At 37.4% G+C, this 19,894-nt stretch overlaps 6 protein-coding genes across 8 annotated transcripts; 2 read left to right on the top strand and 4 right to left on the bottom strand.

The window, feature by feature from the left end:
* LOC105159223 (APO protein 4, mitochondrial) lies at nt 1–922 on the top strand (the record flags this gene model as incomplete). The annotated part of the gene is given in 1 exon segment (XM_020692973.1): nt 1–922. A coding segment is annotated over 1 exon segment (506 nt), but the record flags the coding sequence as incomplete, so codon positions are not given.
* LOC105159224 (clumping factor B) lies at nt 1,357–2,473 on the top strand. Its single transcript, XM_011076213.2, has one exon. It carries the CDS (start codon nt 1,684–1,686, stop codon nt 2,263–2,265), a length of 582 nt encoding a protein of 193 aa, XP_011074515.1. The 5' UTR covers nt 1,357–1,683; the 3' UTR covers nt 2,266–2,473.
* On the bottom strand, nt 3,015–5,459 carry LOC105159225 (arabinosyltransferase RRA3-like). Its single transcript, XM_011076214.2, has 2 exons — nt 4,998–5,459; nt 3,015–4,391 (listed from the first exon to the last, which is right to left on the bottom strand). Exons 1-2 carry the CDS (start codon nt 5,172–5,174, stop codon nt 3,270–3,272), a joined length of 1,299 nt encoding a protein of 432 aa, XP_011074516.1. The 5' UTR covers nt 5,175–5,459; the 3' UTR covers nt 3,015–3,269.
* LOC105159226 (probable protein phosphatase 2C 55) lies at nt 6,940–12,797 on the bottom strand. Of its 3 annotated transcripts, none has more exons than XR_847571.2 (7): nt 12,485–12,797; nt 10,613–11,541; nt 9,708–10,032; nt 9,327–9,476; nt 8,168–8,458; nt 7,561–7,666; nt 6,940–7,480 (listed from the first exon to the last, which is right to left on the bottom strand). XR_847571.2 is itself a non-coding variant. In XM_011076215.2 (6 exons), exons 2-6 carry the CDS (start codon nt 11,371–11,373, stop codon nt 7,637–7,639), a joined length of 1,557 nt encoding a protein of 518 aa, XP_011074517.1. In that variant the 5' UTR covers nt 11,374–11,541; nt 12,485–12,796; the 3' UTR covers nt 7,031–7,636. The 3 variants fall into 3 exon arrangements, 1 of the variants encoding a protein (XP_011074517.1); XR_847570.2 differs by having other exon boundaries at nt 6,940–7,221; nt 7,320–7,666; nt 12,485–12,796; XM_011076215.2 differs by having other exon boundaries at nt 7,031–7,666; nt 12,485–12,796.
* LOC105159288 (cytochrome P450 734A1-like) lies at nt 13,773–16,160 on the bottom strand. The gene is made up of 4 exons (XM_011076298.2): nt 15,484–16,160; nt 15,129–15,373; nt 14,485–14,842; nt 13,773–14,408 (listed from the first exon to the last, which is right to left on the bottom strand). Exons 1-4 carry the CDS (start codon nt 15,967–15,969, stop codon nt 13,983–13,985), a joined length of 1,515 nt encoding a protein of 504 aa, XP_011074600.1. The 5' UTR covers nt 15,970–16,160; the 3' UTR covers nt 13,773–13,982.
* On the bottom strand, nt 17,020–19,460 carry LOC105159228 (cytochrome P450 734A1). The gene is made up of 4 exons (XM_011076216.2): nt 18,796–19,460; nt 18,391–18,635; nt 17,722–18,079; nt 17,020–17,644 (listed from the first exon to the last, which is right to left on the bottom strand). The coding sequence occupies exons 1-4, from the start codon at nt 19,279–19,281 to the stop codon at nt 17,222–17,224; spliced, it is 1,512 nt and encodes a 503-aa protein (XP_011074518.1). The 5' UTR covers nt 19,282–19,460; the 3' UTR covers nt 17,020–17,221.

Genomic DNA, 19,894 nt, shown 5'->3' on the forward strand with positions numbered 1-19,894 from the left:
TCTGTCTACAAGCAGGGGCAGATGATAATGATCAACGTGTTTCTTCAAGTGTTGATACTCCAGATGGTTTTGGAATCAATACTGCTGATCGTGTGTCATTGTCAGATGATGATTTGAGATTGGTGGCTACACGAACTCTCAGGGCATGGGAGACACTTCGATCTGGAGTGCACAAGTTATTGTTTGTTTATCCAGCAAGAGTCTGTAAACACTGTTCTGAAGTTCATGTGGGGCCATCCGGGCACAAAGCTCGGATGTGTGGGGTGTTTAAATATGAGAGTTGGCGTGGGACTCATTTCTGGGAGAAGGCGAGGGTTGATGATTTGGTTCCTCCAAAACTAGTTTGGTTCAGACGGCGCCAAGATCCGCCTATACTAGTTGATAAAGGGCGTGAATACTATGGCCGAGCTCCTGCAGTGGTGGATCTGTGTAGTAAGGCTGGGGCATTAGTACCATCCAAATACTTTTGTATGATGAAGATGGATGGCTTAACTGCTCCTGATTGAATCAGATGGTAATTTATCCTGCATCAGACTGCTGAGATTGGGTGAAATGTGCTTGATACATCATATGTATAGATACAAGAATGGAGTTATTCGACGGTCCTATTCATCCAGAGCTTGATTGACCTGAGAAATTTTGATACATAAAGGTTATAGTAGTAGTGGCATTGTGCCTAAATATCGTTACGACACTAGACCCTTGATGTAAAATTTAGTTGTTATTCCTGAAGACTGCCTCTATAGGTTCAAGTACGTGGCAAGATTCACATTTTCTTCCCTATGGGAGAATGCACTGCAGCTTTATTTTGGATTATAGGGCTAGGTTGTGTAAAGATCAATTTTGTCATTTTTGGGAAATTACCATTAGAAGTAAGGTTGAATTTGGAGTTTGTATGGAATAAAAGAAGATTTGGTAGACTTGTTAAGGAGTCATACAGTGCAAAGCTTTCGGTGACTGAACTTTGCTGCAATGTCGTCAATATATTGTTGTTCTGGGGCTCTATTTTTATCTGAAAGAAAGAGGTTTCTACTTTTGTAATTGCATGATTGCAGTTGAACTTTTTCCTTAAAATATTTGCATTATTGCAGAGACATTAATTGATAGTTGGATGAATGAAATGTTTAGCAAACTTTTACAGTCATCGATTGATGATAATTCATATATATGTTCCATTAGTCCAAAAGAAACTATATTAGAAGTATTTGAAATCTATGGTTATTTCACAAAATATGGTTCAAATTTAAAGTTGAAGAATTTTATATCTTTTGAATTTAAAACTATCCAAAGAAATCCAAAAGAGATGTCAACTCCATCAATCTAAATGCACGTAGTATTATTTTTTGTGTGCATCTATGTATTTGTAAGTCAGGGTTTCAATTAATTCATAATAATGAATTTATCAAATTTATTTGGATAAACATTTTAAAAAATTTGAACTCATTTTTTCAAATTATGTGTGTGGCACTTTGATCATGGATATCAATGCCAGGAATTCTGTATGAAGCTCAAGAATGCAGTCTCCATGAACACTCATCTCTCTCACACACAAACACACATGTAATCACAATGCAGAGGCAGGTCCCATTTGCATGAACAAACACTTTAAATCCAATTAATCAGACTACAGAGGAATGAGAACTGTAAAAGAGGAGGGGGAGGAAGGAAGTGCTTTCCTTGAAAATGAAGCTGGTAGCGGAGATACTGACCGGAAGTCTGTTCTTTGTTGAAGTGGAAGACGATGCTACAGTAGGCGACCTAAAGAAAAAAATTGGAGAGCAAGAAAACCTTCCCACTGAACGCCTTATCCTGATGCTTGATGCCGATGAACGTCTTCTGCTGGATAGAAATGATGTTTGTCTCAAAGATTATGGGGTTCAAGATAGCTCCCATCTCTATATTTTCTTTAAACCCCTTGATCATGATTCCCCAACTCCTAAAGATTCTGCCTCAGGTGAACCTTCACCGTCCAAGCCAGGCCAAAACGAACCTTCAGATGAAGATGATGAGCTCACACCCTCCGACAGTGACCAAGATGTACCTTCACCGTCCAAGCCAGACCAAAACGAACCTTCACATGAAGATGATGAGCGCACACCCTCCGACAGTGACCAAGATGTACCTTCACCGTCCAAGCCAGACCAAAACGAACCTTCAGATGAAGATGATGAGCCCACACCCTCCGACAGTGACCAAGATGTAGATGAGGAATATGATGAGTCCACATCCTCTGCTGATCCCGGCTCGGACCAGCAGGAAGACTGACCATGAATCTTACTGCTGATGTAATAATGATTATTTGTCTGAGCGATGAATCCTAATGCATGTCTTCGAACCATTTCTTATAGTGATAGTGAATAGCAGGGTTAAATCTTCCAGTTATAAGCTCCAATATGCACACATGAGATGTATTGTTAGCATTAACTGCATGAGAAAGCCCTGAACATCTATACGATGGAGAGCACCTTTTTTATGTCTCTTCTTTTGTTTGGTATGTTTTTTTTTTTTTTAATTTACTTTTTCAAATTTTCATCTAACTTCCAACCCCTATTATCTTTTTTATAGTTATTTCCTTCTCTTTTATTTTCTTTCATCTTTTTGTCACCAATTTTTTCAAATTTAATATCAAGTTATTATTTTGTATATATTTAATTAAATATAAATATTTTATTTCAAATGACATTTATAAAAGCTGCACACGTGTAGGGTGTACCACAAATTACTAGTTCATTATAAAACATGCTGCATATAGTTCTTATATATGATTAAGAGAGAGGACTATTCCGCAGAACTTGAAAGCCTAATAAAGAAAATATCCATTTAAAATCAGGTAGAAGACTAGGACGTCAAGGCATTTCCATATGAAAAGAACTCTTATGGTTAGATGGACTTATGCTGTTATGCATCATTAGAGTAAGTCCATATCAAACTATGAAGCAGGAAACAGAATCCCATCCTAAGTAGATGCTTGGCAATCTGACGCCACCGTAACTAACACAATCAAGAACAGAGACTGTAGTAAGATGATAGGACTTGAATATATAGATTTGATATGTTCAAATTAAACTACATTAAAACTGACGGATGGAAAAGGAAAAAACATGTGAACCAGGAAAAGGTGTTTGGGAAGGAGAGTAAGATCGTTTAAGCGGCATTAGCAGAACACGTTGCTCCAAGATGATGTACAGAGTCCGATTACCTGTGTACAATGAAAACAAGCAAGAAAAACATGACTGGTAGCAAGAAGATTCTCATATTAGGAGGCCATTTTACTGCCATTCTGACCCATCAGGAAATGGTTCTAGAGCATCTTGCTTGCCATTTACGTAGAACTCAACAACAGCTTTCATTCTTGGAAGTTTATCAGGGTGGTAATTTACATGAACGATAACTGGCTTCAGTTTCTTCAGATTAGCATCTTTCCTGACGGTCTTGAAGAGTACCTTGCTGTTCATAAAGAGATAGAAATCCATAGTTCTCTTTGAAGCATGAAGCCCCACATAACCAGGATGAGAAGGGAAGAAGAGCTCTTCATTGAAAACAGCTTGGTCCCAAGCATTTGCCTGTCGAGCAAGCCTGTCAGCGATCCGATCCAACAGCTCAATGGAAGGAAAGGTAGGCCTTATATAGAAGAAACCAGAATTATAAACCCATATCCTCATAGTGTGAGCATACCGAGCCCAACCCATTGCAGGCTCGTCAAAAACATCATTGTACCCGTAAGCTGTCATATTATTATGACCATCTGACATGGACTCCACATCAGAATCCCTGTATAAGTGATCAAATGGATTCTGCAAGAAAACTATATCTACATCTGAAAGTAAAACGCTGTAACCCAGCTGCAGAAACTCCCTCAAGATCCGGAATTTCAGTCCTGAGACAGCATGATTACCACCTGTCTTTCCCACAGAGTCAATAGTTTCATCTGGATCCCTTTGGTAAAAAGGGACATCATTTGACTTGCAGAAATCAACAATCGCATCATCTAATGCCACCACTAGATAATTAGTAATCCCAACTTTCTTGATGTTAGTGAACCAGACTTCAAGCATCGGTTTTACATTCGAATTGGCAAGAGCAACTATAAGTTCTTTTCCTACTGCTACCTCTGCTAAGATCTTTGCAAGTCTTGGGTTTATGCTTTCATCAGGCGTCACAGTTGGATTTGTCCTCACACCCTTCACAGTACCAAAAGGCCCAGCCTTGTTTGGTTCACTCAACACCATAAACTGCTCCCGTGCATGGTCTTTTCCCTGCTCAGCCAACCTTAGTTTTTCATTCAACTCCCTTACTTGCCTTTTCAACTCAACATTCTTATCCGATAACCTCATAATATCTGACTTCAACATGTTTATCTTTTCAGTTGATTCACACGGCGCCGAATCAACCTATGTAACACCAAATAATCAAGAAGATGATAACAAATCCCTGATGCTACAAAACTATTGTTACTCACAAAAGCTTTAATCATCAAGTATATCACAAACATCAATATACCTCCCATAACACAGAATTATCTCAATATAAACGCCCTCAATTCTTTTTTACTTTTTGTTTCTTGATTCCTTGTCAATGGACTATACTTAACTGAGCATATGCACATAAAAACTGGATCCAAGCTAAGTACACAGGCTGAAAACTTAGCAAAATGGCTAAATTGAAAAAGTGAGCAGTGAATTATCAAATAAGAAAAACTGCATTTGATCTATCTGAAGAAATGCGCAGCTGTGGAAAGAAAAGAACACGCTCAAAGAACAGATGAAGTCAACTTCTGAATAGTACAAGCCGACATGGGACAAGCTGAGTAAATAGTAATACTACACAAATTGAGGACATTACCACATCAAAAAAAGAAAAAAAAAAAAAAAAAGAAAGCAGTTCCAAGAAGCAAAAGAAAAGGCACAAAATACACGTAACTACTTAGCTAAGCATGTAAAGAGCAGCAAATTAAAAAAATAAAAATAAATAAAATAAAATAATTAATCAAATGGCACCTGAAGATTGGAATTTGAAAGTGGTCGAATTTGAGCAGGCGGATTCGAGGAGAAGAATCCATGGGGGAACAAGAACGCGAAAATGCATCCGACAACAACTCCGATCCCAATCGCCGCCGCGATTCGCGATCCACGGTTTGATAATTGGCTGCTCTTGTCTCTCCGCCCCACCGCCATTTCCAATTATCTCTGAATTTTCCCCGACACCAAAGAAAGAAAATTCAGAATAGCATCAAGTCAACACCACCCCACCTTCAAACTTTTTTACTCCAGCATAATTTTCCTCTTTCCGTAACAGGAGATCAACAAAATCGAAACTTGGGTACTGGGTTCCCAGAAACTTCTTCAATTCTCGTATTAATATTAGATTACTCCAATTTTACACAAGTACTTTCTGACTTCGAAACGGGGCAGTGGAGTGGCGTCGTCGTGGTTGTTGGGTAGTTTAAGAGGAGAAAGGGTAATAGTTGCCTATTACAAGGCGTACCTATGAAATGCTGAGGCTCTGAATCTTGACGTTCCTATTGGATGACATGTAGAACAAGTCAACTTGAGCTGTTGGCCTGAGAGCTGACCAGAGTTATTAGGAGTGTTTGAGCGCGTTCGAAAAGTATTTTTCAATTTTTGGTCTTTAAAATTATTTTTAAAGTGTTTGGATATCTGTTTTTATTTATTTATTTTTTAGAAAAATATAATTTTTATTAAATAAATAGTACAATCGTACAGTACAACAGTGTTCAATGAGTGACGCCTTTCTCGACAGGCTGAGGGATATGCTTTTACTTTTAAGATGACTAAAAAAAATATTTTTAGATCAAAATCTAAAAAGACCTTAGAGGTGCTTTTAGCTGTTTTAATTTTTTTATAAATAAATACAATTTTATTTTTTACTACTTAATTCTTGTTATAATAATTTTAATTTATTTTAAAATTATATATTACAGTTGATATCGAAATTTTCAAATCATTTCAATTTTAACAATTATTAAATTTATATTTTCATATATTTAATATTTTAAGTTTTTATATTTTAAACACTATATCATCTAACTATATTATTTCATTTACATATTATTATTAATTAATTAATAAAATAATTATTTTTTTAGTTAGGTAAATTTAATTATTGTGTATGAGTGAACATTATATTACTTAGTGGGAGCATTATTAAACTAAATATATATTTTTTAATATTTTGAAAAACATATATATGAAATCCTAATCTAAATAAAAATTATGATTTTTTGTGAAAAATAATTAAATGACAAACAACAAATGAAACAATAAACAAAAAAATAGTATCTTTTTAACAAACAGAACAAAACAGTCTTCCATTAATTAAATTTATTTTAAAAGTATTTTTTTTGACATTGTCTAATTTAATTTTTATATATTTTTCACTTTTTTTTACAAACATCACTCACTTTTAATTTTACTACACTTTTTAACTCTTTTTTACAAAAATTACTTTTCTAACGACCGAAATTTTTGCAAACGCTCCCGTTGTATGACTGTGTCCACTGCAGCTCTACCAAATGCCATTGACCACTGAAGAAAGTAGGTATCAGTGTGGAATTAATTATCACTAATTATGAAATAATGAACTTTACTATTTTAATTACGCCGATTTTAGAACAATTTCCTTTCCCCTAAAGAGTAGAAAATGAATAATACCTTGTCAAGAATTCACCATAAGTAGTAGAATAATTTATAATAATATAGAAATAGGTCATCATGCATATAATAACTTCAATCATCCAAAATTTTAGATTATTTTGATGGAAAATAGATAAATGTTTTCCAGTCGTTACAATGCAAGAATAGAGAAGACGTGTGATATTCGGTTTCCTTTTTTTTTCCCCTTCAGTTTCCAGGCAGGATGGTGACAGATTCTCATCTTGACAGCATTATTAATGTCAAAATCACCTTAAATCAGAACAAATTTGAACCGATCAAGGTATTAACTTACCTAATACAATTAAGAATGAAAGAAGAGTTCTCTTGAAAGGGTCTCTCGATTTTTGGAGAGCATACATTGACACTGTCGAAATCATCATATATTACCACACACAGAAAGCTGATTGGCTTTTGTTGTGTTATTTCATCACCTCTGTCCCACCAATCCCTTATTACCAAACAAGTGATCATTAAACTTGATTCAACATTGGTCCGGGCAGAGGAAGGTAGGCCTCGTCTTTCAGGGGACAGGGTTGGCTAAATGCACCTGATGAAAGTCCAAAGACCTGATCACATGAAAATGCTAGCTAGAGCTGACTATGGAAAAATTGCAAAATGGAAGGGGATGGGAAAAAGGGTTTATACTTCAATTGCAGACTTGATGATGGCAGACCAACGTGGGAACTGGGGAGAAACTTATGACTACAATTCCGAAACACTATGAGACAAAACTATGGATGAACTTCTTGGTTTCTCACTATTTTCTCTGTACAGCTGCTTTAAGGTGTCCATTTGTGGTAAAAGCGCTACAACCACAAAAATAAGTATATTTACAACAGGGGTCGCCAAGATTGGCATTCACCATAGAAGCAACATAAAGAGGTACCAGATCGCACAGCATTTGTCCGACAAGATTTGGAGTGATCTGACGGAATGGATATGACGGAAAACAAACCATTTCTCTAGTGAGAGCTTTTGGATGAAAGGCTTTCCTGCAAGAGAAAAATGCACAAGTATTAAATTGTGTTCTCAGAGGTGATATAACTGGACTATTTAGGTTCTTGCAAGAAGAAAATTCATCCACCAATGATTGAAATCAGTATTGATATCCCAAGTTAGCCCATAAAGGAGAAGCGTAAGTTGCTATCTGTATGATTGATGAACTATACATCCAATAAATAGGTTTCATATCTGAAACGAATCAACGAAGATGACCCACTGGGTCATTGTACGGCTCGCTATGAAGATGCAGCAGCCCAATTGGACTTGAGATACTTGGGGAATGACGATGATTACAATAAAAAGAGTGGAAAAAGCAGATGTAGATGATGTAGACCACACAGACAGCTGTCTATATATGCACATGAAGATAAAATCTGTATATGTGTAGGTAGCAACTGAGCAAGAGATAGATAGATAGATAGATATGTACGTATGTATGTATGTATGTATGCACATATACATACAGAAAGAGAGAGAGAGAGATTCCATACATTGTGGTCACTTGTGATATAAGAAACAACTACAGTGATGTCGTCCAGCTTCCCACCGTAATAACGGAAACCAGCTTCTTGTGCTGCTGTAGAGAAAGGAGTCTGCCTGTTTTTGTCCTGTGCTCGTTGTCGTGCCAATGCTGCTATCTTCTGCGCTGTTGCTTGAGGCCCTAAACCAGCTCTTACAGCATGAACCACAACAGCAGTAATGTCGTTGTTATACAAATTGTCAAAGAGCCCATCAGTCCCAGCAATTACAACATCTCCTGGAGCAACAGGAATGGTAAACACCTGCACAAGTTCAACATGTTAAGATCGTAGTTAAAATGATAAGAAACAGCTCATTTATGAGAAACAAGAAGCGAAAATCTTCTGTTCTCAAAGAAAAGAAATTGTTCAAACAAGCACTATTCTCGCCAATATGTCAAACAAGAGGCAGGTGCATCCTGATTTCCAGGATAACAAAGCTACTAAAAGGTCTGCCAATATGTTAGACAATTCGTCCATTCCATCTAACATTAACTTGCATGGAAATAGATATGACACCTGTAAATTCCCAACTGGATTTGTGCACCATGTTTCAAATGAAGGATCACACAAAGTGTCTAACAACAGTGCTCAAACAGAACTATCAGGATAAAGTAGCAAACGTAGTATCCAGTGATATCCATAATCCTAAGAGCAGCAGGCGCACAGTGGGAAAAAAAATAAATTCTTGGACAGAATTGAAATGTAAAACCTCCAAAGTGAATTACAAGGCCGAATTCAATTGTTGATCATTTAAATTTGTGTATCAATGAGGCGCAAAATGTTCAAAAATGCATCCAAGAGAATCTGACTGAATGATAAGATGTGAGCAAATACATGAAGTTTTCTGGTAAGAGGTAGGCCCACTGCTGATTTCCTACACTAAATGCAAGGAAATTGCGGGCGAGTTGGATAGCTTCATAATCGAAGTAACAAGCTTTCTGGCCACTCTATTCATCCAGTCACTTTTAACTGATGTCCCTATTACATCCCAGAGATATAAACATTACAAACTACATTTATCCTTGGAAAAATTAAGGTGCAATTCAAAAAATGCTCATGGTTCCTAACCCACGATAATCAGATAATAATACACAGAAAGTAAACATAAAGGTACAAGGAGCTAACTAACCTGTCCAGAGCTAGGCAAATCGCCGGCATTTCCACTCTCCAGCTGGTAAGTAAAATTGAAATCATGCTGCTGAACAGGGGATCTGAAAACTGTACATCCATCTCTAACCACCATAAAACCACTGTCCCCTAAATTAATGGCATGGAGACCCTACACAGAAAAGAAAGTACGACTCACAAACCACGCAAACTGGGAAGCAATGCACTCATTCTAACTTTTTAGAAAACACATGCTTGCGGAAACAGAAACCAATTTAGAGCTTAAAATAAAAACAAATAATTTTCTCAAGGTTTGAACAACTTTTAACAAGTGAAACATGATGATTCCAATTTGTTGGTCAGCTTGTTTACATGGAAAAAGGATATGATCACCACAATATACCTGATCGGTAAGGGCAATAATACAAGCAGTCGATGAACCTTTTGCTTTTGTGCTAGTGTATGCTTTCTCTAGAACTCTTGCCGGGTCAACGGAACCCCTTGGTTCTTCTTGAATTGCATTAACTGAATTGGACATAAGCTCACGCGCATACTGTCCTGCATCAACACCCAGATCAGCCCATCCGCCTACACCGTCAGCTACACCGATGGCTTGTTCATCTGTACAAATGAAATGAGCATCCTCTCCACCAGTTTCTTCTTTGTCAGGATGGGGCAGGTAACATGACCCTGAATTTAGTTTCAGAGTTCTGTCAATGGGAACATTCCTGCAATCAACCAGATAGTCATGAAGGTACATGACAATGGTCTCAAATAACATAGGCTTCCAGAATTATCGTTTTAAATAAATGACTTCTTGGTGGTGTCTAATGAGGACAGACAGCAGCATGCTTGAGTGACGACTTGGCAAGTGTCACGTGGTTAATTCATCATTACATGTCACATATAATTCCTAGTCAAAGGAAGCAGGAAATACAAGTTTTTAGAACTTCAACAAAATATTTAAGTAGACAGACATAGCGAAACACAACATGCAGTTCAAATTTTAACTGAGGTAACAAATTGCTAACAATTCTACGCCTAACTATAGGAGGTTCCATCCATAACTACAGGTAGAGCATTGTAAGTATGGCAGAAAGACGAGAGAAGCCGAAATGTTGTCAGTGTAGTTCACACACTGCATGCACAAGGAATGGGGGAGAAAATCACAATGGCTTTTACAATTGAATCATAACTATTAATCATGCATGAGTCAATGTTTTAGCTTACAAACACAAATCGAGGCTTATATACAAGGCTTAAATAAAAGCAGAAGATTGTATATTTCAGAAACTGAAAGGAACATACAGCTCAGATGAATCCGCAGAACTTGAATGCTGTTCCTCCTTCATAGAGTTATCAAAGGACACATCTGGTGCGGTTCCAGTAGAGGAATATGCAGGTGATGAGATATGGAAACCCTCAAAACCAAACCCCAGAAATGGATTGCTATTACCCTTTCTCTTTGCAACATTGTATATGAAATATCCATAGAGCAAGAAATTATTAGGCTGCTCTTTATTTTGCCAACTCATGGTAGCTTTTCTACAATTTTCAAAACTACTTCTACTGTAAGAACTAAAAGAATGATATGCAGCCACACCAGGTTGAGCAGGCCTAGAAGTCAAATTGATACAGCGGTCAGTAAGAGCTGATTTAGACCCACAGACAGCCATAAGTCCCTTTTCTGTGTTAATTTCCAAAACCTGACTAGGCTCTGATAGCAAATGATCAATATGATAACCACACACTTGAAATGAAGGCCCGGAAACAGATGGTATGGAGATTGCCCGAGAAAATGCTCCAACAACTGAAATGTTCTTCCTTCGGTTGGCTAAACACAAATTTGCTTGAGCAGCAGCGATAGTGCCAGGCCGGACAAAAACATGCAGGTCAGTAAATGCTCCAGAGGGCAAGGAATGCAGCAGCCTCGAGTTGCCGAGCAACAATTTCCCTTGGCCAATCAAACCATAAAACTGATCCTGGATCCCAGTTTCTCTCCCAGATATCAATCTCCAGACTCCTTCCCAAGCTCCACCACGAAGTCTTCTGAAACAATTAGATGGCATTTCCCTGGCTCAAGTGAAGTAAATCTGGTAGCTTCTTGTAACAGATAGTACAGCCGCAAATTCCACAAACAACAGATAATCTCATAACTCCCAGTGTCTACTCACAACTGCGCAACCAGCGGAGATTTCTTCTCCAATTCATGCTCCAGGAACAAGAAATTTGACGAACTGAAGCATATAAAATGACGAGAAACTATATGAGGATAACACTCAATACAAAATCATTCAGTACTTTGCTTGTGGAGTAGAAACATCTCACAGACACATATGTCAGATTGTCTCAAAAGTAGCTAAGGTTTCTTAAAATTGAAGACATGATTTCCATTTCCGCATCAACAAAGCTTCACTTTGCACCACAATAATCTGCAGTTTGAAGGAGCACTAGATAACTTAAGAACGAATATGCCTAATATTTTGATATAATCCCTATCTCCCAAGATTATTTCTCAACACTCTCACCATGTTGTATGACAACTAAGGCAAGTCAGGAACAGAAACAAAGAACTTAAATAGTAAAGACTAGTAAATCTATTTCGAATTAGGAAAACCTAGAGTTTCCAGAACCTATATAGATTACTGTCACTTGAGCTTCTGCTTACTTTCTAAACTTCAAGAAAACGACAATACAAACATGATGTCTTCTTTTCATGTTTTACATGAGGGCTCAGAGAAAAAATCAGATGAGGAATATTAACAGATGAATAGTTCAAACAACCCCAGTACGAATTTGTTTTAGTACTAAATCCCTTTCCAGAATTGATGAACCCTTACCCTTCGTACTCCACCGCACTACAGAAACTTGGTAAAGATATAGGATCCCCGGTCATTGACAACACTGAATATAACACTAAAGATAATAAAAGAATGCAATAAAGTGCAGAATCTTTCCGGGAGAAATGCGAAAACCCTCCAAACGAAAACTCAGTAAGATTAATACCAACTTGGTTCGGCCACCAGTCCAACGCCACACCGACAGCCAACCCAAAAAACCATGGCAGGGAAAAATACTAGATTACAAACTAAGACAAACCCACAAAATCAAAAACGCAATCATATTTACAAAAAAAAGTGCCTTCACCAATCACAGATTCCAAGAGGGAAAGACGCGCACCTCGACTGTTATGGAGGAAGTAGAACCCAAACCAGTAAACTCCCTAATGATCCGCGGATGGTACTGAAACAAGAAGCTAAATATAAAAACAAGAATAACTTGTGGAGGCTCGTGGTTTACATTCGTTAAATTTAGATTCACAAATATTTCGGGGCTGTTAGGAAGTGGCCGTTGGGTTGCTGAAACGGCAAATCCAGAAGTTTCCCAGGTAGTGAATATCCCACCACCACCAAACCCTACTTAGCTTTCACTAATTAACGTTCGGATTTTGATTTTCGAGCGTTTTCCTGTCAAACAGAACAAATACTCGACTCTGATGAGTTTGGTTAACTACTACTTTGCCCCTTGTCTAATTTATATGACCAAAACTTATAAAAGCCCATCGATTTTCTCGGGTAAGTTACAACGAGTTACCTAAAAATGTATTATAATTATAATTATTTTTTTATTATTTTAAAAATTATAAATACTCTTAGTGTTACAATTATTTAACAAATATCATTTCGTAACAATCAATTATAAAGAGAATTTATAAGATGGTTTGTTAATTTCAAATAGAGCATTCATAATTTTTCAAATAACAATGAGATATTTGTTAAAAATGAATTTCAAAACAACCCATATAATAAAACTCATAAGAAATGCATTTCTCAACAGGAAAATTACCTGTGAAATATTCCAATAAACATATATTATATCGCATTTATGTATGAATATCGTTTTACGATATGTATCGACTATTTTTCCATTTTCGAGTTTTAGAGTATAGTAAACTAAAATTGTTCAAATTTCAAGTGCTGAAACGATTAATGGTTTTGTTTTCTAAGACAAGAACCGTTTTATTATATTGACAAAAGGTACTTATTACAGCTTCTCCTTATTTGAAAATGAACTTGTTGAAGGCCATTTTCAAGAATTACTAGTCTAAAAATCTCAAGTGTTTAGTTGGATTTTTTGTAATTCTTTTCTGATCAATGCTCGTCCGAGGGCAGTTCTGTCTTAGTACATAAATTGGACGAGCGCAAAAGCAGCCTTGTTTTCTCCAACTTCATTTTGCATGTAAGCAATTAATGTAAACTTGTCATTAAGGTTTGGTGAACCAAATACTTAGGTGCATGGTGTCTGGTCAGAGCTACCTTTCCTCTTTTACATTTTCAGTGGCAATTATGTATTTTTAATTTTATTAATTTTTGTAGGAAAAGAGAATGTGTTTGGATTAGTTGATAAAATTATATGTTACAATGAACAGTGGAGTCAAAAATCACTATATTTTTAATGAGAGTATGTATAAACAAACGTATTCTTATTTTAATTTCTGATTCAAAAACTGAGAACTAGAACTGAAAAAGCACAAACAAACAGGCAATTTACAACAAATATTTTGGCTTATTACCACATATATTTTGCATCTAGCAGGTACTATGCCAGAGCAATTTCTCTCTTAGAAGAGCAGATTTATGAGGAAGGATCATGCATGCATGCTTTCTAAAGACAGTATTCAGCTAGAGTTAACAGCCCTGCTGAGGATGATCTGTGCACCATATTGTGGCTCCAGAGTCCATGCCAATACAGGTGCGTGTACGTAGGAGGGGGATATTGCCAAAGAAAATCGTTGGATGATCATAGCCAGGATGATCTTAGCTTCCACCATGGCTAAATTTTGGCCAACGCAGAATCTGGGGCCTATGCCAAACGGGAAGTACGCGGCCATATGCTTTCTGGGCTCAGAAAATCTGTGTGGATTAAACTCATTGGCATCGTTTCCCCAAATTTCAGTATCATGATGAACAGCAAGTATTGGCAAGTTGAATTCTGTGTTAGCTGGAATGTCAAGCCTGCCCAACTTTATGTTTTTCGCCGTTTGCCTGAGGAGCATCGCAGCTGGAGGGTAGAGTCGCAGCGTTTCTTGGAGTATCAACGTGACCTATCCAACAAATACCTGTCAGCAGAGGCTAAAAGTTCTGAATTTCTAAGCTAGAACCAACAACTTATAAGCTTACTGTCTTAAGTTCAGTAAGGTTCTCATCGTTAGGAAGCTGGTTGCTCTTGCAAATGCTAAAAACTTCTTCACGGGCTCTGTTTTGCCAGTCAGGATGCTTTGCTAGAAGGAGAAGCGCCCATGACAAGACGTTGGCGGTAGTCTCCTTTCCTGCAAAATAGATTGTCTTGCACTCATCTATAACCTCTTCCACGGACAGCCCGTCTTCTTCACGATTACTGCCAGCGTGTGTCAACAGAGTAATCAGATTCTTGGAGTTTTCTCTATTTTTGCTGTTTGTCTCGATCAACTTCCTCACAGAATCTCGAATTTCTTTCTCTATCTTTTGCAACTTTCTGTTATTACTAGTTGGTAGAAACCTGTATATAGTTCAATAAAGTAAGGCCGTGAATGTGAAATAATCTCAAGTAAATTACAGAGAAGCAAGGACTCTTGATTGGAGTTTTATCTTATGAACAATCTACTGCAGCCTAACACACGAGATAAAAATCCATCGCATTCTGTCTGTGTCATGTTATTCAAACAAAGGCTTCCTCTCTAGTGCTGCAAACAAGTTGAAACATTTAATAGTTCTTCTAGATAATCAATCGTCATAGGAATGAAAACGATCGGCTTAGAGTTTAGTAGCTAGAAAGAGATTTTAACCTTAATCCGGGAAGGTAAATACTTCGGTCAGCCTGCAAAGTAAGCACGGCCTGTTGGTCCTGAAGCTCAAATATGCGCTTTCCCTCTTCAAAGCTACTACCAAACGCCGTCCTAGATATGATATCTGCACTGAGGTTTTGAAGAGCTTTATGCACATCAATTTCGAACTCATCTCTTCCTCCACTTTCTGCTTCCCATTTATTCAGTTCGTTCAGAGTGCTGGCCACAATTTCAGGCACCCAACCCTGAAATCAGTTACTGTTACTTTTTTACCCACGAAGGAAAACCATGAAAATTGGTTTACTTGATAAGTTTATGCATCTAGTCAAAGTAGAACAAGGGGAGAGGAGATTACCTTGATTCTCTCCATCGTGAAAGCCTGATTATTGATCTTTCTATGAACAGACCATTTATCACCTTCCAAGCCAACAAGTCCCTGTCCAAACAGCAGCTTAGACAGTGGGTTAAATGCATCTTTAATAACTGAGCCACTGTTATTGACCATAAGCCCTTTGATCATGTCCGGGTCAGAAAATATGAGACGAGGCTTAGATCCAAACCAGAACAGAACTGTCTTGCCATACATGGCTGACCATTTGTAGTAGTGCGGGGACACACGATGCAGTATATCGTGAGAGAACGGCATTGAGTTTGATGCAGCATCTTTTGTCAGCTGAGCAATCTCTTCTGAATTCCCATAGATGAGACGGTAGGGAGGGCCCTTGATGCCTTGTTTCTTGAAGTGTGCTCCGAATCTCCATGGCAGCCAGATGACAGTGTATATTAACTTGAGAAGGTTGATCAAAACCAGTAGTAAAAGAAGAGCAACTAGAATCTGCATGGCTGGAGTGGAGAATGGATGGAAGTACAGGAAGCATAGAAGAGAATAAATAGAGAGCGCATCTTGCTGCCTGAACTTGCAAGACTTTCTCGTACACAGCGGTATGATTCACGTGTGATGATGATATGAGAACAAATACCTTAAGAAATAATATGGTCATGTGGCCCAAAGCTGATATAAAGAAAACCATCCATCGTCTTGGTTCTTGCAAGACTCTGCCAGACCCAGATCATATTTTTATTGAAAACTCCAATTGGAGGATCCTACTCCTCCACTCCTACTGTTAAAACTTAATACTGTGTAGTTGTTTTAGCGTCACTTTCTAAACAAAGGGCAAGCAATCATTCAAGAATCAAGTCAAGGGGTAGGTATAATGCTAACTAAATTTTATGATAACATAATGTGGAGTCTTATTTCACTTCTCTAACACTCACGTGTTTACAGGTGTTGACAATAAATCCATTGAAACTGAATCGAATCGAAAATTTGGTTTGAACCGAAAATTGAATCGAATTTTCCATTCATGTTTATTTAAAAAAATTATTTGACCTGCAATAAGTTAGTAATAAGTTAACTAGGGGTTAATATAATTTTTTTGTTAGTATTAACAAATTCGGTGAATTTTCATTAATGGAGAGACTTATTTGTTAATAAAAAACAAATCTCAAGAGTATTGGATATAATTTTCCAAACTATAAAGAATCTATGTTTAATTTCATTAAACTTAAGGAGAAAAGTGTAATTATTCCATATTTTTTATATTGTATATATAATTAAATTAATTAATTTATTAACTTCTGCACCTCCCACTCTTTGAAATCCCTAAATTGCTCGTTCTTCTCAACTTTCACTAACATTAACTTTTTTTTATTTCTTTTTCACTTTAAAAAGTAGACATGATATAACATGTCATGTTATGTCCTCTCCTATGTATATTTATAGTTAAAGAAAGACAATAATGATGTCTAGCAGAGTAGTTTGATGAGGTATTTTGAGTATACATAGGCTACAAATTTCGACCGGAAATAGGCTTTTTCAATAAGATTGGGCTAAACATAAAAACTTGGAAAATGTTGAAATAATGTAAAACTGAAAAGTTTCATTGAAAAGTGGCCTTTTCAAAGGGATTTTGGCTTATTTCCACATATAATTTGCATCTAGCAGGTGATAATGCCAGAGAAATTTCTCCCTTACACAATCTAGACATTCTGGATAGTTGCATCATGCATAGCATACTTTCTGAAAAGAGTATTCAGCTAGAGTTAACCCTTCTGAGGATGATCTGTGCGCCATATTGTGGCTCCAGAGTCCATGCCACTATAGGCGTGTGTATATAGCACGGAGATATTGCCATCGAAAATCGTTGGATGATCATAGCCAAGATGATCTTAGCTTCCACCATGGCTAAATTTTGGCCAACGCAGAATCTGGGGCCTAAACCAAACGGGAAGTACGCGGCCAAATGCTTTCTGGGCTCAGAAAATCTAAGTGGATTAAACTCGTTGGCATCGTCTCCCCAAATCTCAGTGTCATGATGGACAGCAAGTATTGGCAAGTTGAATTCTGTTTTAGCTGGAATGTCGAGCCTGCCCAACTTTATGTTCTTTGCCGTTTGCCTGATGAGCATCCCAACTGGAGGGTAGAGTCTCATTGTCTCTTGGAGTATAATCGTGACCTATCCAACAAAAACCGGTCAGCAGAGGTTAAAACTTGTGAATTTCAAGGCTAGATCCAAACAACTTATAAGCTTACTGTCTTAAGTTCAGTAAGGTTCTCAGAGTTAGGAAGCTGGTTGCTCTTGCAAATGCGAAAAACTTCTTCACGGGCTCTGTTTTGCCAGTCAGGATGCTTTGCTAGAAGGAGAAGCGCCCATGACAAGAGGTTGGCAGTAGTCTCTTTTCCTGCAAAATAGAATGTCTTGCATTCGTCTATAACCTCTTCCACGGACAGCCTGTCTTCTTCACGATCGCTGCTGGCCTGTGTCAACAGAGTAAGCAGATTCTTGGAGTTTTCTCTATTTTTACTGTTTGCCTCGATCAACATCCTCACTGAATCCCGAATTTCTTTCTCTATCTTTTGTGACTTTCTGTTTTCACTAGTTGGTAGAAACCTGTATACAATTCAGTAAAGCAAGGCCGTGAATATGAAATAATCTTGCGTAAGTAAATTACTGAGAACCAAGGAGTCTTGATTGGAGTTCTATCTTATGATCAATCAACTGCAGCCCATCTGTGTCATGGACAATCTAAGATCTAATTATTTCAATAATCAATTCAATTATTCTACCTAGTTATTCAAACAAAGGCTTCCACTCCTAGTGCTGCAAACAAGTTGAAATATTTAGTGGATATTTTAGATAATCAATTGTCATAGGAACGAAACGATCAGCTTAGAATTCAGTAGCTAGAAATGGATTTTAACCTTAAGCCGGGAAGGTAAACACTTCGCTTGGCCTGCAAAGTAAGCACAGCCTGTTGGTCCTGAAGCTCAAATATGCGCTTTCCCTCTTCAAAGCTACTACCAAACGCCGTCCTAGATATGATATCTGCAGAGAGGTTATGAAGAGCTTTGTGCGCATCAATTTCAAACTCATCTCTTCCTCCACTTTCTGCTTCCCATTTATTCAGTTCATTCACAACACTGGCCACAATTTCGGGCACCCAAGCCTGAAATCAGTTACTGTTACTTTTTACCCACAGGCAAAAACCATGAAAAGACCTTAAATTGCATTCTTTATAAAAGTAAGCCGTGAGAAAATCATAAAGGATTATAGACTTTGTAAGTTAATGCATCTAGTCAAAGTACAACAAGGGGGGAGGAGATTACCTTGACTCTTTCCATAGTGAAGGCCTGATTAGCAATCTTTCTATGAACAGACCATTTATCACCTTCCAAGCCAACAATTCCCTGTCCAAACAGCAGCTTAGACAGTGGGTTAAATGCATCTTTAATAATTGAACCACTGTTGTTGACCATAAGCTCTTTGATCATGTCTGGATCAGCAAATATGAGCCGAGGCTTAGATCCAAACCAGAACAGAACTGTCTTGCCATACATGGCTGACCATTTGTAGTAGTGTGGGGACACACGGTGCAGTATATCGTGAGAGAAGGGAATCGACTTTGATGCAGCATCTTTAATCAGCTGTATGATCTCTTCTGAATTCCCATAGATGAGACGGTAGGGTGGGCCATTGATGCCTTGTTTCTTGAAGTGTGTTCCAATTTTCCATGGCAGCCAGATGACGGCGTATATTAACTTGAGAAGGTAGATCAAAACCAGTAATAAAAGACCAGCAACTAGAATCTGCATGCTGGAGAATTAGAAAGTATAGAAGAGGATAAATTGAGAGTAGACCTTGCTACCTGAAGTTGCAAGACTTTCCCATATGGAGCAGTATGATTCACATCTGATGATGTAATGACAACAGACATCTTAAAAAAATGAACATATATTGTTTACGTATGGTCATGCGGCCCAAAGCTCTTGCAAGATTCTGCCAAACAGGAGACAATACGCATATCATTGTATACAAGAGTCCGAAGCTGAAATAAACTAATAAAAATAAACCTTCATCATCTACGACTTTACAAGATTCCACTGGCATGAGACAATAAACATATCATCGTATACGACAAATAACAAGAATAGTGTGCGTATATATATAGTGTCTATGGATTCAGGGTAAGAAAAACACAGATAATGTTGGGACATTGACGGAGGTGAGAATGGGGATATAAAATGTCTAGAAAAGAGTCTCTTCAATGATGAATCTAACATTTCAAGTTTAATCCTTCAGCAATCTAACATTTCAAGTATAATATATGTGATGCGAAAGGATATCCACTGCAATTATAAGCTTAGAAAAATTCAAGTCAAGGGGTAAGGATAATGCTAATTTTATGTCAACTTTATTCTTGGTTGT

Source organism: Sesamum indicum, linkage group LG3 (genome assembly GCF_000512975.1).
Source record: "Sesamum indicum cultivar Zhongzhi No. 13 linkage group LG3, S_indicum_v1.0, whole genome shotgun sequence".
NCBI lineage: Eukaryota > Viridiplantae > Streptophyta > Magnoliopsida > Lamiales > Pedaliaceae > Sesamum > Sesamum indicum.

Bases quoted from the DNA above. Each gene is read 5' to 3' on its own strand.
- LOC105159228 (XM_011076216.2), bottom strand. From the start codon at position 19,281: ATGCAGATTCTAGTTGCTGGTCTTTTATTACTGGTTTTGATCTACCTT. The intron at 18,636-18,795 runs GTAATCTCCTCC...AACTGATTTCAG, and splicing joins TCACTATGGAAAGAGTCAAG to GCTTGGGTGCCCGAAATTGT. The intron at 18,080-18,390 runs GTTAAAATCCAT...AATTGTATACAG, and splicing joins GTTTACCTTCCCGGCTTAAG to GTTTCTACCAACTAGTGAAA.
- LOC105159226 (XM_011076215.2), bottom strand. From the start codon at position 11,373: ATGCCATCTAATTGTTTCAGAAGACTTCGTGGTGGAGCTTGGGAAGGA. The intron at 10,033-10,612 runs GTATGTTCCTTT...GGTTGATTGCAG, and splicing joins TCTGCGGATTCATCTGAGCT to GAATGTTCCCATTGACAGAA. The intron at 8,459-9,326 runs GTTAGTTAGCTC...GAACTTGTGCAG, and splicing joins ATTTGCCTAGCTCTGGACAG to GTGTTTACCATTCCTGTTGC.
- LOC105159225 (XM_011076214.2), bottom strand. From the start codon at position 5,174: ATGGCGGTGGGGCGGAGAGACAAGAGCAGCCAATTATCAAACCGTGGA. The intron at 4,392-4,997 runs GTGCCATTTGAT...GGTGTTACATAG, and splicing joins TTTCAAATTCCAATCTTCAG to GTTGATTCGGCGCCGTGTGA.
- LOC105159224 (XM_011076213.2), top strand. From the start codon at position 1,684: ATGAAGCTGGTAGCGGAGATACTGACCGGAAGTCTGTTCTTTGTTGAA.
- LOC105159288 (XM_011076298.2), bottom strand. From the start codon at position 15,969: ATGCAGATTCTAGTTGCTCTTCTTTTACTACTGGTTTTGATCAACCTT. The intron at 15,374-15,483 runs GTAATCTCCTCT...AACTGATTTCAG, and splicing joins TCACGATGGAGAGAATCAAG to GGTTGGGTGCCTGAAATTGT. The intron at 14,409-14,484 runs GTAAGCTTATAA...TTTGTTGGATAG, and splicing joins ACCTTACTGAACTTAAGACA to GTCACGTTGATACTCCAAGA.